Source organism: Rhinatrema bivittatum, chromosome 19 (assembly GCF_901001135.1).
Source record: "Rhinatrema bivittatum chromosome 19, aRhiBiv1.1, whole genome shotgun sequence".
NCBI lineage: Eukaryota > Metazoa > Chordata > Amphibia > Gymnophiona > Rhinatrematidae > Rhinatrema > Rhinatrema bivittatum.
This window is the reverse complement of record NC_042633.1, coordinates 34,094,579-34,115,804: the sequence shown is the minus strand read 5'-3', so window position 1 is coordinate 34,115,804 and position 21,226 is coordinate 34,094,579. Positions and strand designations below refer to the sequence as shown.

At 51.1% G+C, this 21,226-nt stretch overlaps 1 protein-coding gene across 6 annotated transcripts; it reads right to left on the bottom strand.

Annotated features, from left to right (window-relative positions):
* Window positions 1–857: 857 nt before the first annotated feature.
* On the bottom strand, window positions 858–14,865 carry EPHX3 (epoxide hydrolase 3). Of its 6 annotated transcripts, none has more exons than XM_029585699.1 (8): window positions 14,797–14,865; window positions 11,681–11,959; window positions 10,248–10,333; window positions 9,562–9,719; window positions 8,574–8,702; window positions 7,778–7,881; window positions 7,325–7,473; window positions 858–1,163 (listed from the first exon to the last, which is right to left on the bottom strand). In XM_029585699.1, the coding sequence occupies exons 2-8, from the start codon at window positions 11,921–11,923 to the stop codon at window positions 947–949; spliced, it is 1,086 nt and encodes a 361-aa protein (XP_029441559.1). In that variant the 5' UTR covers window positions 11,924–11,959; window positions 14,797–14,865; the 3' UTR covers window positions 858–946. The 6 variants fall into 6 exon arrangements, with proteins under 6 accessions (XP_029441559.1, XP_029441556.1, XP_029441558.1 ...); XM_029585696.1 differs by lacking the exon at window positions 14,797–14,865 and adding an exon at window positions 14,621–14,718; XM_029585698.1 differs by lacking the exon at window positions 14,797–14,865 and adding an exon at window positions 14,650–14,688.
* Window positions 14,866–21,226: the final 6,361 nt, after the last annotated feature.

The following is a 21,226-nucleotide window of genomic DNA, read 5'->3' as shown; positions in this document are numbered from 1 at the left end:
ACAGCTCACGGATCCCACCCCTCCCAAATAATGCAATACCTGGGGGGGGGGGGGGGGGGGAAGGAGCCGAGAACAGGTCAGCGGGGAAAAAAAAAAATCTTATGCCGCTATGAGCTCCCGGCTCCTGAGGGGGGGGGAGGGGGGGGGCTGCCGATAAGGTCGCGTAGAGGTTAAATAAAATGGCCGCGGTCCTGACATGTCACTCGATACCTGGAGAGTCATGATTAGCTACTGGATTTGTACCGAATGGGATAAAACTTTGCTTTTCTACACCCCCCACGAGGGTCATGTTACGTTTTGCCTTGTGAAGAGGCCTAGAGAGGATTAAAAAAAAAAAACCAAATAAACCAAAAAACGGTAATGCAGTTAATATCAAACCCAGTATCGACATTTCCCGTCTCTCAACACTGCACAAAAACGGCTACTGCCCCCCCGGGGGGGAAAAAAAAAAAATACCCCGACATGGCCGTGCAGCTCGGCGTGACGCATCCCTCCCCTCCCCCCCCCCCCCCCGTGTTCATTCCTCGACATGGCCGTGCAGCTCGGCGTGACGCATCCCTCCCCTCCCCCCCCCTCCCCCCGTGTTCATTCCTCGACATGGCCGTGCAGCTCGGCGGGACGCATCCCTCCCCCCCCCCCCCTCCCCCCGTGTTCATTCCTCGACATGGCCGTGCAGCTCGGCGTGACGCATCCCTCCCCCTCCTCCCCCCGTGTTCATTCCTCGACATGGCCGTGCAGCTCGGCGTGACGCATCCCTCCCCTCCCCCCCTCCCCCCGTGTTCATTCCTCGACATGGCCGTGCAGCTCGGCGTGACGCATCCCTCCCCTCCCCCCCCCCCCCCGTGTTCATTCCTTGACATCGCCGTGCAGCTCGGCGGGACGCATCCCCCACCTCCCCCCGTGTTCATTCCCCAACATGGCCGTGCAGCTCGGCGGGACGCATCGTTCATTCCTCGCTCAGGAAGGCCTTCATCAGCTGGTTGACGCGTTCGGGCCGGTCCTGTTGCACCCAGTGGCTCGCCTCGGGGAGGATCTCCAGGCGGAAGCGGCTCTGCACGTACTGCCTCATGAGCTGCGCCATGCCCAGCTCCAGGAAGACGTCCTTGCCTCCCCAGATTAGCAGGGTGGGCATCAGCACGTCTTGGCACTTCACGGGCAGGAAGCTGGAAAGAAAGGGGGGGGAGGGGGAGAGGGTGTGCGTCAGGGAGAGAAGGGGCTTGAAGGGTTTTTCATTCGTGGTACCGACCGCGCTCCACGGTGCCTCTGCCAACTTGGAAGGCTCCTGTAGGCGGTGGACACCCGGAGAGACCGGTAACGCCAATTTATACCTTCATCGGTTACTTAAAGGGCCGTATATCCTGCAAGTGGTCAAGTTTCTACGGCTGGCGGCTGGGACGTAATCCTTCGCAGTGCAGACCGGAGCAACCGGGCCCATGGGGGTCCGTACCCGCAGCCGACTGCCATACTGCTATGTAAACCAAGTCTCAACAATCTTGCAATCAAAGACAAAATGGAGACATTACTTACCTGATAACTTCGTTTTCCTTAGTGCAGACAGGTGGACTCAGGACCCAGTGGGTTATGCGCTCCCCTGCCAGCAGATGGAGACGGAGCAAGCTGACGTCACAGTACACATAGCCCTGCAGTGACCCAGACTGTCAGAATTCTCTTCAAAAGCAAAAAAAAAAACTTGATTAAAACCAAGCAACCATAACGCCACTCAACCAACAAGAAACACTAAACTCAAGTAAGAATATAGGATCTAGGGAATGGATGAACACCTACCAGTAATCACAGAGCCCCACAGGAGGACCACTGACACACTCATGCGGCAGCCGAGGGCAGGAAGCTGCGTCCATCCGTCTACACTGAGGAAAACGAAATTATCAGATAAGTAATTTCTCCATTTCCTAGCGTGTAGCAGATGGACTCAACACCCATGGGATGTACAAAAGCTACTCCCGGACAGGGCGGGAGGCTGCCCGCGCTCTGGTTAACACCGCCCTCGCAAAGGCTGCGTCCTCTCGGGCCTGCACATCCAGACGATAGAACCTGGAAAAAGTGAGTAAGGAAGAGCCCATCGCAGCTCGGCAAATATCGACGGGAGACAACAATCTAACCTCTGCCCATGACACTGCCTGAGCCCTAGTGGAACGAGCCCTAACCAGAGTAGGCAACAGCTTTCCAGCATCCACATTCGCGGCGGTGACCACCTCCTTAATCCAACGAGCTATGGTAGCCCGCGAAGCCGGAGCACCCTGCTTACTCCTGCCATGGAGGTACAAACAGGCGATGCGTCTTTTGAAAAGACTCAGTGACCTCCTGATACCGCATGACAAGACGCTTAACATCCAAGGAGCGCAAAAGGCGAAACTCCTCCGCATCCCTGACCTTATCCAGGGATAGCAAGGAGATGGACTGATTCAAACGAAAGTCCCAGACTACCATGGACAAGAAGGATGGGACAATACGTAGCTGTAATGCCCCCAGAGTCACCCGAAGAACGGTTCCTGGCAAGACAAGGCCTGCAGCTCAGAAATCCGACGCACAGAACATAGAGCCCACCAGGAATACCGTCTTCAAAGTCAACAACTGTAAGGAAAGGCTACACAGAGGTCAGAATGTAGGGCCTGCCAAAAAGTCCAGCACCAAAATAAGACTCCACAATTGAACCGGTAACCTCAAGGGAGGCCTAAGGTGCTTCACGCCCTTCAAAACACGGGCCACATCAGGATGAGACGACAAGGAAACACCATTCACCAGGCCTCTGAAACAGGCAAGAGCCGCAACCTGCACCTTCAAGGAATTAAGGGCCAAGCCTTTACTCTATCCAATCTGCAAAAAATCCAGAATGAGAGGGATCTTAACTGAACGAGGAAGAACACCCCGCTCCTCACACCAGGCCTCAAAAATTCTCCAAACCTGCACTTAAGCCAAGGAAGCGGAGAACTTTCGAGTGCAGAGTAAAGTGGTAATCACCGCAGAGGAATAAACACACTTTAACAGGCGAGCCCTCTCAAGGGTGAAACCGTAAGACAGAATTGAGTCGGATCCGCGTGAAGAACTAGTGCCTGCTGAAGCAGATCCATGTGCGGCGGAAGACGAAGGGGAGCCTCCACCAAGAGTCATCGCAAATCTGCATACCAAGGACGCTTTGGCCAGTCCAGCGCCACCAGGAGTACTAGCCCCCTATGGCCTTCGATCTTGCAAATTATCCTGCATAGCAAGGGCCATAGAGTTAAGGCAAAAAAAGCAATCTGTCTTCTGCCCAGACTTGTACAGAGCATCTATGCCCAGGGAGCATGGATCTCTCCTGCTACTCTAGAGGCGAGAAACCTTCGCATTTCAAGAAGTCACCATCAGGTCTAGGAACGGCAGGCCCCAGCGGTCCACAATCAACTGAAACACCTCGGCTGACAACACCCACTTTCCTGGGTCCAGACTCTCTCTGCTGAGAAAGTCTGCTCTTAATGTTGTCTTTTCCTGCAATGTGAGAAGCCAAGATCATCTGCAGATGACCTTCCACCTATTCCATCAGCTGGTCTATTTCCTGCAAAACTTGCCGGCTCTTGGTTCCTCCCTGGTGATTGATATAGGCCACCGTTGTCGAATTGTCCGACATCACGTGAACCACTTGATTCCACAGCCTGTGGCTGAATTGCAAGCATGCCAACCGTACTGCCCGGACCTCCAGGTGATTGATGTTCCAGTGGGGCTCTTCGGCATTCCAGCGTCCCTAAGCTGTTAACTCCAGACAGTGAGGCCCCCCCCAACCGTGGAGACTCGCATCTGTCATGAGTACCAACCAGGCTGGAGAGGACAAGGGAATTCCCTTTCTCAGATGATCCTCCTGTAATACGCCTGGAGGCGGGAGCAGATTTCCATAGGCAAGTGGAGCTGAATTGCATAATCCTGAGACTGCGGGTTCCAACAAGACAGCAGAGAGCACTGAAAAGGATGCATATGTGCATTTGCCCACAGCACCACTTCCAGGCTAGCTGCCATCAAGCTGAGTACCTGTAGGAAGGACCACACCATCGGGCGTAGTGTTCTTCAACTGACGCATCAATCTTTGGATCCGAGCTTCCGGAAGGAAAACTCTGTCCTGTCCCATGATGAGCTGGACCCCCAGATACTCCAACGACTGGGATGGCTGAAGATTGCTCTTGGTCAGGTTCACCACCCAACCGAGCTCATGCAATAAGGAGATCACCTTGTGTGTCACCAGGTGGCTCTCTTCCTGAGACTTGGCTCGAATCAGCCAGTCGTCCAAATACGGGTGCATCAGGATTCCTTCTTTTCGCAAGGTCGCCGCTACCACCACTATAATCTTGGAAAATGCTCTGGGAGCGGTGGCTAGACCAAAAGGCAGTGCCCAAAACTGATAATGGCACCCCAACACTGCAAAGCGCAGAAAGGGTTGGTGTTCCAATCGGATGGGAATATGAAGGTAAGCCTGTGACAGATCCAAGGAAGTCAGAAATTCCCCCGACTGCACCACCATTATCACAGAGTGTAAGATTTCCATTCGAAAATCAGTCACCTTCAAGTGATGGTTGACCTTCTTGAGATCCAAGATGGGACGAAAGGAGCCCTCCTTCTTGGGCACAACAAAATACATGGAATATTGCCCCATACTTTCTTGAGACGTGGACACTGGAACCACAGCCCTCAGTCTGAGGAGCCTGTGAAGCGTGAACACCGCTGCCTGCTTCTTCTGCGGGGAGTGGCAAGGGGACACCATGAACGCGTCCCGAGAAGTACTGTGAAATTCCAGTGCAAACCCTTCACGTATCCACTTCCAGGACCCATTGGTCTGAAGTGATCTTGACCCACCTCCGATAAAAGACAGAGAGACGTCCCCCTATTTCCTGTTCCAGAAGGTGGGTCGGAAAACCTTCATTGGGAATTTCGGGAAGGTCCACCACCCGAACCTGCTCCTCTCCTGGGCTGCCGGGGCGAAAGGACTGAGACCTATCAAAAGGCCGAGTCCGCTGAAAGGTCGTCCCTCTGTAGGGACGAAAACGCCTGGAACCCCGGAAACGACCCCTCATACAAAGGGGCGCAGTAACTGTTTTATTATCCTCCAGCAACCAAGAAACCAGAGACTCATCCCACTTACTGGCCAGTTTCTCCAACTCGCCAAAGAGCGAGCCTTTAAAGGGCATCTTGGTAAGGTTGGCCTTGGAAGCTGTGTCAGCTGATCAATTTCGCAACCAAAGTTGACGTCTGGCCACTTTCACTGAAGTCACTCCTTTGGCTGAGGTACGGACTAAATCACAGCCTGAGTCTGCTAAAAAGGCGGCAGCAGGCTCCGTAACCGCTCTGGGATTCCCTCCAGACTCATGAACCTCCTGAGAGAGAAGCAGACAAGATTTCGCCACTAGGTCACTACAGGAGGCAATCTGTAAATACGTCGCCACTGCCTCAAAGGCTTGCTTAAGAATAGCCTCAGTCCTTCTATCATATACATCCTTCAAGGCCGCTCCTCCCTCTACGGGGATAGTCGTCTGCTTAGAAACGGCGCATACCAGAGCATCCACTATGGGAAACCGCAAACGCTCTCTCACAGCCGGATCCAGGGGGTACAGGCCTACCAATGTCCGACCCCCTTTAAAATTTGCCTCCGGGGCGTCCCACTGCAGATCAATCAATTCCTGGACGGCGTCCATCGCTGGGAATAAAAAAAAAGAAGAGGCTTAACGTAAGGAAAGCAAAATGGGATTCCTCCTCGGCTCAGACAAGGCATCCGAACCAGGAACACTCGGCTGTTTCAAGGTCTGGGAAATCAGGGCCGGCAGTTCATCTGTGTGAAAGAACTGGAACATGGTTCGATGCGGTTCCAGCCCTGGAGGAACTTCCCCATCTTCCAGGGGAATCAGAATCAACCTCATCATCAGTGCCATCACCTGCAGGGAGCTGAGGCGAGCCCCGGCGCTTAAGCACGGGACTGGAAGAGGGAGGAGCCACTGGATGAGGATCGAAGCGGACAACTGCGCCCGAAGAAAGGCTCGTCAGTCTTAAAAAATGCCACCCAAGAAAATGCAGCCGGGTCCAGACCAAGCCCAGAAGGAACTGGAGCTGGTCCCACAGAACTGCCCTCGCCAGCGGAGGAGCCCGTCAAGGGAGAACCAAAATCTGGCGTCCCCCCCAGTCAAGGCCGTGACCAACCCATCATCAGAAAGGGAAGAGCCAGGCTTGGCAAAATCCGAGGAAGACAACTCTCCCTGAGCGTCCGAGCAGCGCTGACACAGGTTAGAAGCCAGGTCAGGCTGAGAAGCCCTAATGACAGGCAACACAAACAGGAAGATGCTTAAGGCTTCTTGCTTACCGGTGCCATCGCTGCGGTAAACGTGCGTCGGGAACGGCTCGCGCTCAAAAATGAAATACGTCCAAAAAATAAGCGCCTAGAAGAAAGCGCAGCAAGGCGCACGCACAACCCGTGCGCCGAGTTAAGCGCGAAAAAGGTTTGTGCGCGTAAAAGGCTAGCCCAAAAACCTGGAGCCCGTGCGCGCAGAGCCGACACACATTGCACGCACCGACGGCCTATAGATGGCAGAACACGCACAAGAGGGCAACGAAAATGGCCACCGCGGCCTACAAGAAAAAAAGCCTAACCGACCAGTGGCTGCTCAACCCGCCAGACTGCCCAGTTCCCCAACCCCCAACAGGAGCGGGAACGAACGTCGGCACGGCGCGCCGAGAACGGAGCCCGGAGAAAGTCCTGAATCCCCTCTAACTGTCTCTGATTCAGGTAAAAATGTTCTCCTTTTTTTTTTTTTTTTAAACCTTACCTGAGCTCAGCGCTTACCGGCTGAGTACAGAGACGGTCTCTGGTTTGCGCGGGCAGGGCATCTGCCATTACCGCCGAGCTCGGCCTCCTGCGCCCGCTGCCTTTCAGCTGTACTAGCAGCTAAGTCCATGCGGGGAAACCCAGCTACCGGACCAAGGCACAACCTCTGAGGGACCACGGAAATCGCCTCGGGAATTCTCAAATGGGGGGAGGGACCTTAGGGTGTCACGGCAGGAGAGCCGGGCTTTCCTTTCCGAATTTAGAATTTCAAATTTCTCCTTCCAAAAAAGCTCGAAGCAATCCCCGTAGGGAGATGCACGTCCACCATCTGCTGGAGACGGAGCATACTGGCAAGCTGGAGTCACTGCAGGGCTACATATACTGCGACGTCAGCTTGCTCAGTCTGCCGGCAGGGGAAGCATAAAGCCACCGGTCCCGAGTCCGTCTGTCTACACGCTAGGACATGAAGCGAAACCTTTAGGGCTGCAGATCCCTAACAGATGCCAACTGGGTTCCTCCTGTCTGTGGTACCTGAAGAGGTTCCTGTAGTAGTTAAGGGGCCCCGTGATGGCTTTGGGCTGGGAAAAGCTGTACAGGAAGGCCTCCAGCTCCTCGTCGGTTAAACGGTGCTGGGGGTTCTGGATCCCGACCTCCTCGCTGGTCATCGCGTCCCTCAGCATCTGCACACACACCAACAAGGCCGCAGACGTGAGCCCCGCCCTACGTCAAACGCCGCGCACGACTTCATCGCCAAACTCCGGCTACCACGTGAAGGTTTACGTTACAGCAGGGGGTTAAATTTCTGGTCCTAGTGCCTTAGTCAAAAAAAAAACAAAACAAAACAAACAAACAAACCCCATCCTGTCGCTAGATTTCCTCACTCTGAGATTAGTGGATGGGGCGGAGGGAAGGAAGTGGGAGCGGCAATAACTTAAGCCAGCGCGCCAAGGTACCAACCTCCTCCTCTCCCCCCCCAGCGCTCACCTTAAAATCAGCCAGGGAGAGCAGGAGCTCCGGTAAGAGGGGCAGCTGGAAGAGAAATACGTAGCCGGAGCGCAGCAGCTGCGAGGGGTGACTCAGAATGTAGTCTGGGAGCGAGAGAGAGAGAGGCAAAAGCCACAGGTTACATGCGGGCAGGTAAGATACCCTCCCCGCCCCTCTCCGTGTGCAGACGAGGGAAGGGGTGAGGCGGCGAGAGAGAGAGCGGGGCCCACGCAGAGGAAAGAAAGGCAGGATGGGGGTGAAGAGAGGCAGTGGCCGCAGAACTACCGCGCTGCAGAGCGTCAGCTCTGGAACACGGGTCACATTTTGCGTGGCCCCCGGCTTGGCAGCCTCTCGCCATTCCTGGTCGCTTCCCAACCATTCCCCGCAGGCTTTCACCCACCTCCCCCCCCCCCCACCCCTGTTCCCATGGCCACCCCCTCCCTCCCCAATCCCCGCTGCTCCTAATCCTTCCGCCAGTCACGCCAACGGAGGGCGCCGTGCCTGGCAGGAAAGCCTGGGCAGAGCTGTTTTAACGGCGGTGGCTGTGACTCCCACCGGCAGGACTGGTGAAAGGCGTTGGGAGTAGCGGTGGGGTCCTTGGTACCCCGGTGCTCTATGACACGGAGAGGGTTTCAGTGACCATTGGGGAGGGGATGGACAGATGGGGGGGGGGGGGGAGAAGGAGAGGATGAGAAGAGAGGGCGCTCACACCAATGCAAAGGGTGACGTATACGGCTGAGGAGGAGGAGGAGGAGGCGGCGTGTTACCCGGGGGGGTACTTTTTAAAGCAGCTTACCCTGCAGCCCAGCCAGGTGCGGGCCATTCATCACTATCAGTCTCTCCACCATCTCTGGATGCTGCACGCTGAAAGTCCAGGCCAGCGTCCCACCCCAGTCGTGTCCCACCAGGACGCACTGCCGATAACCTGCGCGGGGCAAAAAAAAAAAAAAACAACAACCACGGGCTCACAGCATCACGCACCGGACGTGCATCCATCACGAGAGAAACTCTCGACCAGCACGCCGTCTTCGTAAGCCCGGGCAGGAGACGCTCTCTTCTCTTTCTCCTCCCAAAGACCTACTCATCCGGCTGCCGCTCAGGGAGCCACCATGCTTGACCTCTCCCTTTTATTTGTTCGTCTCTGGCTCTCGTCAACACGGTTGGGACGTGCACAACCCTCTTTGCCAGGGGAAGGCAGCCTCCGGTCTTTGGGGAGGGGGGAAACGGGACACCAATTCGCTTCAGTTTTCGGGACACCCTTAACGAATGTGCGCGAGATGAGATTTGCATGGCGACCGAAGCAGCGTGCATGCAAAGCTCTGTCATGCACGCTCAATTGGGATGTTTGCAAGGAATGGAGGCTGCCAAATCCTACTCCTTGCCCAGCCCTTCCTATCACAGATTCCCTACGTGAGGTACATACACAATATGTTCAACGGCCTCACACCCTGCTTCCCCCACGTGTATAGATAACATGCAATAGTTCCCTCCTCTCCATGCTGTACTTATGTCACCAGAGGAAAGAAAAAATATGCAATGAAATTATGAAAGATTTTTTAAAAAAAAATCATATTTTCCCCGATTTAAAAAAAAAAAAAAAAATGGCTGGCACCCAACTTTTCTACATATTCTTCCAGCCTGTCCTGGATTCCCGTTTTTAAGTCGGAACACGTTCTGGAAACGGGCAACCCCCCTCGCAGTGGTTTATGGATTTCCTGGGCTACCCACGAGGACTGGCGCGCCGCGCGCTGCACGGCGCATTCGTCCCCGGTTGCTCACGGTACCTAGCATCTCTATGAGGTCGTGGATGTCTTCCAGCAGGGTCTCCAGCTTGTAGCTTTCCCACCCGGAGGGGGCGTCCGAGCCCCCGTAACCGCGCAGGTCTGGTGCCACCACGTGGTACCCGTCCCGGAACGCCACCAGCTGGTGACGCCAAGAGAACCTGGAAACACAGAAAGGGGTTAAGTAGCTACCGGGGTAAGGGTGCGGAGGGGCTCGTCCAGAGGCAGCTCCACAAAAAAAAAAAAAAAAAAAGCCGCAAGCTTGTATTTCGACTTTCGTCTTAGGGCAGAATGCGTTTCAGAAGCCTCCGTTTTCTATCACTATGGGCTAAGGGGGTGTGTTCCAGTGATTCAGTGGGGCAGAGCGATCCACCGTAGCAAGGGCAATACTGTCGTAATTTTTACAGCCCATGCATGGCAGGGCCCGCAGCTAACGCTCAGGATAGGGCTGGCCCCCGGTGTCTCGTGCTGCAAGGATGGGAAAGAAACACCTCCCCCCCCCCCAAAAAAAACGTCTTACTTCTCCCTTAAAAGAACGCTCAATTCTAGAAGGAAACGGTGGATTCCCGCTTTTGGGCAGCGGAAATTCACTTCCAACGGACGTCACTTGCTCTTCACGATGCCACCCCCCATCCTCCTGAACCGCTACCTCCCGTTTCGGCCGGCTTTCCCCGTCTCCCTCTGCGTACCAGATTTCCGGGAACCCGTGCAGCATCAGCATCAGCGGACGTCCCTTCTCTCCAGCCGAGACGTAGTGGAAGCGCATCCCCGAATTCTTGAGTCCGGCAGGGTGGGAGAGAGAAAAAGAAGGAGCGTCAAGAAAGGTCAGCGGGCCTCCTGCACCATCACCGAGCCACTGGGGGTGTTCTTCCAAGGTCAGCGCCCTATATATATATATATATATATATATATATATATATCTACTCAAAACACAACCAGACAAGGGATTATATTAATGCAATGTGCTCTGGTGTCCGGTAGCAGTCGTGAAGGTAATAACCATATGGTGGTTACAACAGTTGCGATAAGTGTGCACCGTTTTTAATCTCAAAATACAAAACATAGTGTCTCTCAAAAACCTTTTTTTAAATTATTTTTCAGTTTTATTATAATCCATAGTCCTCGACTTGGGTGTAACTTTGTTTAGGAAAGAATATATTATAATCTAGTGCTCTCCTTAACGATCAATCCAACCCACTTGTGTAAACGTTTGTGGAAACCACTGTACTTATCTTGGTAAGAGGTAGTAGAAAACTGCCCCTCCTGTTATATGTTGACGTTTAACGCCAGTCGGGGCCGTCTGCCCCCGACGTCGGCCGGGTTTCGACAAAACTAAGTCCCGGAAGCAGACGGCTTTTGTCGAAATAAATAGGCAACATTCTTTGGGAAGGTGCCGACGTCGGGGCAGAGTTGGGTTGATCGTTAAGGAGAGCAACGCCAAGGAGAGCACCGATTATAATATATCCCCTTCGCGTAAAATAAAAAAAAAAAGTGAAAAGACGTGGTGGGACCTTGTTTTCAGAGACAATATTATTCAGTGAGGAGAGGCAGAAATCTTACAACCCAGCTAAACCCTCCGTTCTCCTCGAGGGCTCTCCGAAGTCAAGGCGGGAGGGGCTCAGCTTGGCCCTGGCAATCGTACGCTTCCTACCCTTTGTGTGGCTGTGCCCATGGGTTCGTATTCTACAGCCTACGTCTTAGGCGGCGATGCCTAAGGAATGCAGGCTGCAGCGGCTTTTTGCAATAAGAAAGTTCCCGGATTTGGAGGCGGTGCTGATCCGCATTCACCTCTGTCTAATCCTGTACGTGTATCAGTGGTTTCTGACAACGTACGCTGCTGGGAAGCTGGGGGACTGGAGCCGGGGGAAGAGGCCATCACAGCAGAATCTGCCGTTTGCATAAACTTCAAGATACTTTGTTTTTTTTATAAAGGAAATCCCAAATAATTTCGGATTCTGCAAGCTCGTTGCTATTTTGTGCTTCATCCGACGGCTCCGGGATGTGACGGACAGGCCGAGGGGGCGTCCTGGTTTTGAACTTGGAACGTAACTTGCGCATCCCCCCCGTGCCTGCGATGGGGGCTGAAGCTGACCGAGTCGGACCCGGGAGGGGTGTGCGTTACCTTCGTTCGGACGTAGCAGTGCTGGCCAAAGGAGGCGTCCGTGAGGCAGTCTGGCGGCCTCTCCCGTACCCGCCACCGAAAGGCCTTCCCGGGGCCCTGGGCCACTACCCGCAGGAAAGTGGGGCTGTAGAAGCAGAGAGCCAGGAAGGAGCCAGCGTAGACCAGCAGCCAGGAACAGAGCCTGGAGAGGCGCAGCACGGCCCGGGTGAGGACCAGGAGTAACGAGGGCAGGAAATGCACCATCTTCTCTCTGCCAAGGAATCCTCCCTCCTGGCCGGTCTGGAAGAGAGAAGAGAATGAATGGGGAGGTGCCCTGCTGGGTGGTCTCCTGGATCCCAAGCAACCTCTCCCCTCCCAGCTCCAATTAATGTCCACCCATGACTGCGGCCTGCCTCCTCACCCTAACCTGCCTCTTTTAACTGTGCTTCCCCTCCCCCTTATCACTCCTCCTCCTCCTCACCCCCAATTAACCTCACTGTGCCTCCCCTTACCAACACCCTCCCAATCCTTACCTCTCTACCACCCCCCTTAAGCTCACTCTGTGCCTTGTGTATACCCTATCACCCCACCTCCCACCTCCCTATCCTAACCACGCCACCCCCATTAACCTCACTCTTTGCTTCCCCTATCCCTTTACCATCTTCCCTCTCCACTCTCTTAACCACACCGTGTGCCTCCTCTACCCCGACCCTTACCCTCCACCACGTTCCTATTATCCCCCTGCCCCCAGCCAGTGCTCTCAGACGTTAAACGAGGTTTGGAGGCGCTAAGCCCAAAGGGCCACATAAAGGCTGACATAAATGGTATTTCCGATACTCCTTTCTTTCTGACGTAGTAAGACATACAAACTGGAAGCGTATTTTACAGGACGGCAAAATTCAAAAGAAATATGGGACCCAGAGCCCTGCGACTCCCAGCCTAATCCTTTCTTCGGTGGACTTGACTGTCACCCTAAGGCAGGGGTGGGCAATTCCGGCTCTCCAGGGCCACAAACTGGGCGGGTTTGCAGGCTCTCTCTAATGAATATGCATGAGATAGATTTGCATACAACCGAGGCCGCGCAAATGCATCTTGCTCCCATGCACATTCATCAGGGATATCCCGAAAATCCGAACAGTTTGCGGCCCTCGAGGACCGGAATTTCACATCCCCTGATCCTAAGGACACACAAAATAATCTCTTTTTGGAGAGGGGGGGGGGGGCTACCTTCTCTGCCATTTCCCCAACTCTTCTGTCCCCGAGGGGTGGATTCTTTTCTGGTGGGGGGGCTTGGCCCAGGCAGTGGCGACCTCCCATGAGTGAGTATTACACCACAGCTCTTCAGGGCAGGTACACTTACAAAGCGGGCTGGACTCTCTGGATGGCTGTTCAAATTAAAGTTTACCGTGATTGATCTCAAAAGAATCAACAGGTGCAAAACAGGAAGTGTCCCAGTCCGTCCAGGGTCCTGAGGAGTCCGATTTTAAAGAATCTCTGCCTGTGAGGATGCGTCCCTCCAGGAAGGGGCTCGAAATGTCCTTATCCTCCAGGAAGGGGGAGTGATAAGTGTCCCGCCTGGGCTGGGCTGGCCTCAGCGTGACTGGATCCCCCTACCTCAGTACCCGAGGTCCACGAAGAATCCCACGCTCCAACCTGGTGGGGGGTCCTGTGCCCCAGGGGGTGGATACTCCATTGGGGGGGGGGGGGGGTGTCTCCAGATGGGGGTCCTCCTCCTCCCTCTTCCAAAGATAAGTTCAGACCTGCCCTGCCGGCAAGGCCAAATACTGAAAACGGTCCTCGCGGCTTCCAACTCCTGGGCAACAGGAGAACTCAAACTAGCCAAAAAAAACCCCAAAAATAAACCTATTCTCTTCCTTAACTGGGCACCGTAACCTCATCTTGGTCTGGGCGAAAAGGTGCACAGGGTTCCCCCCTCCTGAGTGCACACTCAGCTGGGGATACCGCCTGCCAGGGATGGTGCAGGTCAAAACTGTAAAAGGTCAGGGCAAATCATCCTTCAGGGGCCTAACCAAGGAGAGCAGACCGAAAACAGCGCCTTCTCCTTCAAAAGCAAATCTACACTGCCGCACCACCGTAGCCCGGGCTATTATTCCCCCCCTTGGGCCTCTCCGGTCCAGGGCCGTATAGACCGGGGATGCCCCCTTTTGCCGCTGTCCTGCCCATCTCGCGGAGACTTCACAGTCTCTGCACTAGAAAGGGACAACCCCTCCCCATCCATGAAACAAGGAACAGACTTGCAAACAAACCCGTTCCCCCTCCATAACGCGGAGTCAATCCCTGGAATCTGTTGCCAGAGAGGGCAGCAGGGTCAAGGCGTCCAGCACAGCGGGGGGGGGTTAGGGCAAGCTCCTGGAGGCATTAGGCATTATCAGCCAGGTCAGACCTGCGAACAGAGCAAAATAAAGGAACGGGCTCTGCTCTTTGCCATCTTCCGGGTGGCCCGGATCGGCCACTGTCAGATGGACCCAAGCCAGCACCCACCTTGCAGCTTCTTACCCAAGTTCCCCCCATACAAGGCTGACTCACTGCAGATCCATCTGGGAAGGGGAAGGCTGCACGGAATAAAGATCGCAGCCTGGGGGCACCAGGAGAGGGGCAGCTCTGGCCACCCCTCTGGATGGCCAGGACAAAAGAGGACCCGGAAATTATCCGCAAGAAGTAAACCGAAGCCCCCTCCCTCAGCACCAGTAACCCCTGCGTTACTCTCCCGGGGGAGGAGGAGGAGGAGGAGGAGGGGGGCTGCACCCCCACTGCTGCAGGAGCTGCATTTTCCAGCGCGCATTGCAGAGAGAGCAATTACAGAAATAAATACCACCCGCCCCTCCATACCCCCAGCACCGTGCATACCACCCGCCCCTCCATACCCCCAGCACCGTGCATACCCCCAGCACCGTGCATAGCCCTTTCCCGGTCCTCTTTCCTCCTGCACAGGGTGCTCACCCCCTGCGCCCGCGCTCTCCACTTCTCACCCCCGTTCGCCCTTCCCTCCTCGCTGCCTCTTCCACCTGCTCTACGTCACCAGTGTCACTCCCTCCTCCCCCTGTCGTCCCACAATGCTACTCTCCTCTCCCCCCCCTCCCTTCCTCCCTCCGCCGGGAGGCTGATCCTGTTGCCACCTTTTATTTCCGGTGGTGGCTGTGGCTCTGCTCCCCCGGCGGAGGCGAGGGCCACGTGGGGCAGGGCTGCTCGCGCTGCCTTTTTTTTTTTTTTTTTTTTTTAATTCTGTTAACTTTATTGGCAGGACAAGCTCCCTATGCAGAATTGGAAGGAAGGAAGGAACAGTTATAAATCAACAACAAGAGTAAAGTAAAATGCCAGCTGACAGCAAGAACGGGGGGGTCTCAGGTTTTCTTATAGGCAAATAAAATAGCGAGTTTTGCTAGAAGTCGCTTGCAGCCTTAACACCCTTCATGCGCCCTGGCCTTAGTCCTGTCGCTCAGGCACCTGGGTCGGGTAGGGGCTTTGAGGGGTAAAACAAACTTTGACTCTGCCCCCTAAATCCTAAGATTGAATGCTCTTTTTTTTTTTTTTTTGCAACCCTGACTTCTGGGGGTGAGGAAAAAACCCCGAAAAGCCAGAAATCAGAGCCCCTCCTAATGCTGGCCATATTGAGGGAAGATGGAGAGGTTGCTGCTGTTCAGATTCAGAGATGATGCCAGATACTTCCCGTGATGAGCCCGAAATAATATTTAAAGATGAGGATGATGATGATGATTTAGAGGAAATGAAATGAGTGGCAGTTAAACTGGAAGATGTACAAGGGCAAATTGATAACCTAAAGAATAGCAAAGCACCTGGACCAGATGGTATACATCCCAGAGTGCTGAAAGAACTGAGAAGTGAAACTGCAGACCTGCCATTGGAAATGTGTAAACTATATTACCTGGAGACTGGAAGGTTGCCAATATAATGCCAATTTCTGAAACCGGAGCAAGGAGTGATCCAGGAAATTACAGACCAGTGAGTCTGACGTCTGTGCCAGGCAAATTGGTAGAAACTATCAAAGAACAAAATTGTTGAACATATAGATAAGCAGAGTTTAATGGGACAAAGCCAACAAGGATTTAGCCAAGGGAAGTCTTGCCTCACCAATCTGCTACTTTTTTTTTTTTTAGGGCATAAATAAACAGGGATAAAGGTGAGCCACTTGCTATAGTGCATCTGGATTTCCAGACAGCATTTGACAAAGACCCTCAGGCAAGACTTCTTAGGAAATTTAAATGTCATGGGATAGGGGGCAGTGCCTTATTGTGGATAGCTAACTGGTTAAGATATTTATTTTTAACTTTTATATACCGATCTTCTGGTATAGAATACAAATCAAACCGGTTTACAGTGAAACAATAACCTTGCATGAGAGCATTACATAGAACCTTAAACACAGATTAAACTTTGAATAAATAACATTAAACCAAGATGGGGCATTGATTGAACCAAGGATGAAGATAGAAAACAGTGAATAGGGCTAAATGGTAACTTTTCCCTGTGGAGAAAAGTGACTAGTGGAGTGCACCCCAGGGATCTGTTCTGGGATCACTGCTTTTTAAAATATTTATAAAGGACCTGGAAATGGGAACAAGAAGTGAGATCATATTTGCAGATGATAAAAAATTATTCAAAGTTGTCAAATTACAAGAGGACATTACAAGACTGGAGACTGGAAATGCAGATGGCAAAGGAAATTTAATGCAGACAAGTGCAAAGTGATGCACTAAGGGTCGAGAAACTCAAATTATAGCTACACAATGCAAGATTTCACATTAGGAGTCACCACCCAGGAAAAGGATCTAGGCATCATTGTTGATAATACATTGAGATGTTCTGCTCAGTGTGCTGCTGCAACAGCCAAGAAAGCAAACAGAATGCTAGGGATTATTAGGAAAGGAACGGAGAATACAACAGAGAAAGAATAGCATAATGCCTCTGTAGCACTCCATGGTGCGACCTCATCTTGAGTATTGTGTTCAGGTCTGGTCACCACATTTCAAGAAAGATATAGCAGAATTAGAAAAGGTACAGAGAAGGGCAACCAAGATGATAACGGGGATGGAACAGCTCCCCTATGAAGAAAGGCTAAAGAGGTTAGGAGTCTTCAGCTTGGAGAAGAGACGGCTGAGGGGGGATATGACAGGTATCTATAAAATAATGAGGGGAATGGAACAAGAAAACATTAATCAGCTGTTTACTCTTTCAAAAAGTACAAAGACCAGGGGACACACAATTAAGTTAATAGGTAAAACATTTAAATCCTATAAGAGAAATGTTTTGTTTTTTTACTCAATGCGCAATTAAGCTCTGGAATTCGTTGCCAGAGGATGTGGTGAAAGTGTAGCTGCGTTTAAAAAAGGTTTGGACAAGTTCCTGGAGGAAAGGTCCATTAACTATTATTAAGCCACAACATTCTTCACCCTACACAATATGGATTCCGCAAATCTTTAAACACAGAGACCCTTTCCTCATCTCCCTCACAGATCACCTTCTCATGGGGCTGGACACTGGACACTCCTTCCTTCTTGTTCTTCTTGACATCTCGGCTGCATTTGACACGGTGAATCACTCCATCCTCCTCAAACTACTTACAGACATCGGGATATCAGGAACAGCATTCAAATGGTTCGACTCTTTCCCCAATAACAGAGGATACAAAGTAAAAATCAATAACAAAGAGTCTCATCGCATCAACTCCACAAGAGGCGTACCTCAGGGCTCTTCCCTGTCACCCACACTCTTCAATATATACCTGCTCCCCCTCTGTCAGCTACTCACAAAGCTAAAACTTAAACACTATCTATACACAGACGACGTCCAAATCCTGATCCCGATAACCGAATCCCTCTCAAAAACACTTAAATTCTGGGACAACTGTCTTCAAGACATCAACCACCTCCTAACGAACCTAAACCTAGTGCTGAACACATCTAAGACGGAACTGCTCCTTATTTCTCCCAACCTCAGTGATAACCTTCACCTGTCCCATACCAACACCCTGGTCAGCCAAGCAAGAAATCTCGGCGTTTTAATTGATAACCAGCTAAATCTAAAGAGGTTCATCAACAACACAACCAAGGACTGCTTCTTCAAACTTCAGGTGCTAAAGAGACTCAAACCGCTTCTGTATTTCCAGGACTTCAGATCAGTACTCCAAAGCCATCATTTTTTCCAAATTAGACTATTGCAATTCAATTCTACTAGGTCTTCCCACCTCTTCCACCAAACCGCTGCAAATGCTGCAAAACTCGGCCGCCAGAATCTTATCAAACGCCAACAGAAGAGACCACATCACACCTATCCTAAAAAATCTGCATTGGCTTCCTATAAGCTTCAGAATCTTACACAAATGTCTCACCATCATTCACAAATCAGTTTACAATCAAACCCCCATCGATATCCAATACCCACTCACTCTACACACGTCCCTAAGACCGATCAGAGAAGCCTACAGGGGATCACTTCACACACCCAGCCAAATCCACACTCCACTCAGCCACCAAAGAGAGAGCCTTCTCGACAGTGGCACCGAACATTTGGAATTCTATGCCCTCTGACCTTAGACTAGAACCCTGTCTATTGACCTTCAGAAAAAAAGTGAAGACTTGGCTATTCCAACAAGCCTTCCCTTAATCTGGGACCTCCCCATCTACAGAGTCACTGCAAGGCCCTCTAGTCATCGCATCCCCTTTACCGCATTTGTAAATATTGTTGTATTGATATGGTTTAGTTCCGAATTCTTCTGCCATTGGCTCCTCTTATTCCCAGTTTGAGTACCCCTGTTTTATTGTAACTCATTTATTCTTGGATATGTTAATGTTACTTCCCTATGTTCCATGTAAACCGATCTGATTTGATCCGTATCAAGAATGTCTGTATATAAAAGCACTAAATAAATAAATAAAGGCAGTGTTGCAGAAATCCACTGCCTATTCTTGATAGAAGCAGCTTGGAACCTATCATGCCAGGTACCCCTTGCCGTTAAAGCAGAGAGCATTATTGGAGTTGCATCAACAGCATAAGGTGCTTAATGGTTAAGGGTAGTAACCACACCAAATTAAGCCCAAACAGTATGCCAGAAACCTCCAAACTGTAAACACAACAAATTCAAGGCAACTGGTAAAGTTTTCTATCCAATACCAAATATGAGCCTTATACACAGTTTCAAAAATTCGTTTTGTAGGACCTCTAAACTCGATGAGTTTGTCAAGCATTCATACTCATACTTGGGTGAAATATTCCAGTTACTTTATTTATTAATCAAATACCTATCTATATTATTTTTTTCTCATTTTTTAGATCCTACCAGGAACATTTTCAATAAAAATTGTGCAGCAATGCATCCCTAAATTGAAACAAGCCAAAATGTACTGATGCAAATGTACTATGTTTCAAGAAACGCTGTCCATAGACACTCATAGACCCCTCACCAGTAATGTGAAACAATACTCATCTGAATCCTTCAGAGCAATTTCTTCAGTTGGAAAAATCCTTACGTCTAAATCGGTCAGCGGTACATTCACAACTGTCCCGACACGATCGTATTTCGGACCACACCGGGTCCTGCTTCAGGGGCAAACGGCTCGTCCAAAAGAATTATTCATTCCCATCAATGTATGGTTTCCAAATAGCTATAGTGTCAGCTCTATTCCGGTTCTCTCCAAATTCATTTATAAGCGGACAGCATTCTTGACTGCCATTTAACAAAACGCCATTTGCATCAGTACATTTTGGCTTTTTTTTTTTTTTTTAAATACAATTTTTTTTGTTTTAAATACAGATAGGACTATCTCCTTTGAGGTGGATGTTCTGTAGATGCCGGTGTTTAAAGAGTTTGAAGAGCAGTGTAGCTTTCCTCAATAACGTTCATTGCCACCTTCACTTTTTCTCCAAAAAGATGGTCTCCCACGAAAGGGACATTTGGCAGTCTCATGAACAGCCTGGTGCAGTCCAGCAGCTTTTAGCCATGCTCGCTTTCTGACGGCGATAGCTGAGGATCTGGCAGAGGCCGTGCGCACGTTAAGAAAGCGGGCGCTAACTTTTCACGCTTTTTTTTTTTTTTTTGCGAGCAAGCAGCAAGAGCTGCAAAGCGGGCGAAGTAAAGAAAAAGCCGGCAGATCGCCGACCGCATAGGAGCCGCTAACGAAGGCCTGCCAGCTCAGATTGAGTTGTCAGATTGGGCAGAGATGACCCAAATCCCTGCCAGATCTGATGCATCAACTCCTAGCTCTCCCGCACTAGGAGTTTGGATGACGTTATCTCCCGGCCAGGCGGCAGCAGGAGATCGACCTGTTGATGGATCAGGCAGGGGTCTGAGTTACCTCTGCCCAATATGATAATTAAATCTGAGCTGGTAGGCCTCCTTTACCAGTCTGCCGGCCTTTTCTTTACTTCTGTCACCAGTAAGGGGAGGGCACCGGGTGGCCCTGCAGCCTCTGTTCCAATTTTGGCTGCGGGAGGCCCAGTCTGCCACCCCCTCGGAGCTGCCGCCCTGTGCAAGTGCACGGTTTGCACAGTGGGTTACGCTGGCCCTGCCTACCAGAGTCCTCATGAGGTAGTTGAATCTGTGTGCCCAGAACCTTGCTACACCCTCTTTTTAAAGGTCTGTAGTTTGTCTGACTGGAAGAACTGGTCATGGATTTTTCCAAATTTTAGACTGCAGGGCCTGTAAGGCCTTATATATACAGGGCACTGCTTTGATTTGTCTTTGTGGGTGGATAAACTCCTTCGATTTCCTCTACCTCTTGATTACTTTCATCCAATTGAAAAGGAATATTTTGCAACATTTTAAGCAAAAAAAAAAGCTGGGTATGACAAATTTTTCAGAGGTGTACTACTCCTCTGTGGCTCTGGAGGAATCTGAAAAGAATTGAAGACATTGGTTTGATCAGTCTGAGTCTTAATTTATCTGGTGAAGTTTGTGTTGTAGACCTTGCCGTTTTTGATTGAAGAAAATGGTGAGGTTGACTAGAAGTAATAGATGAGCGAGTCGAAAGTTCTGTAGTCAGCCTTTCCAATATAGGAAGAGGTGAAGCTTCGGTAACTCTACTGAACACAAAACGATTTTACAAAAGTTGTCTACAATTTAGAAACCAATGCCTCCGGCAGCAATGGCAAAGAATGATGTGGTCAGCACCGATGAGGGTTTTAGGGCTGAATCTTCAGCACATTTTTTTTTTTTTTCTCTTCAGAAGAAGAATTTCCTTTTTCTGTACCTATAGGCACTGCTTTCTCAATCTTTGGGCCTTTCTGAAACTAAAGCATGCTCATACTTGAGAGCCCACAGAAACATTCTCCCACATGGGTTCCAGGTTGTTGGGTTGGGCTCTGTACCTAAGCATATGTTACAAACTGTGTTCGTTCTGGCTTCCCACTTTATGGTGACACCTAGCAAATGGCCTAAATGGGCTTTTACCTGATCTTGGTAACTTAAAATAGTTATTTTTCTCTCTTTTTTGAGGGGCTTTTAAAGAATTGCACAGAAAACTTGACAATAAAATGAAAATTACTGAAAAAAAACCCCCACCAGTGATGGCGAGATAAAAATCTTCCACATCT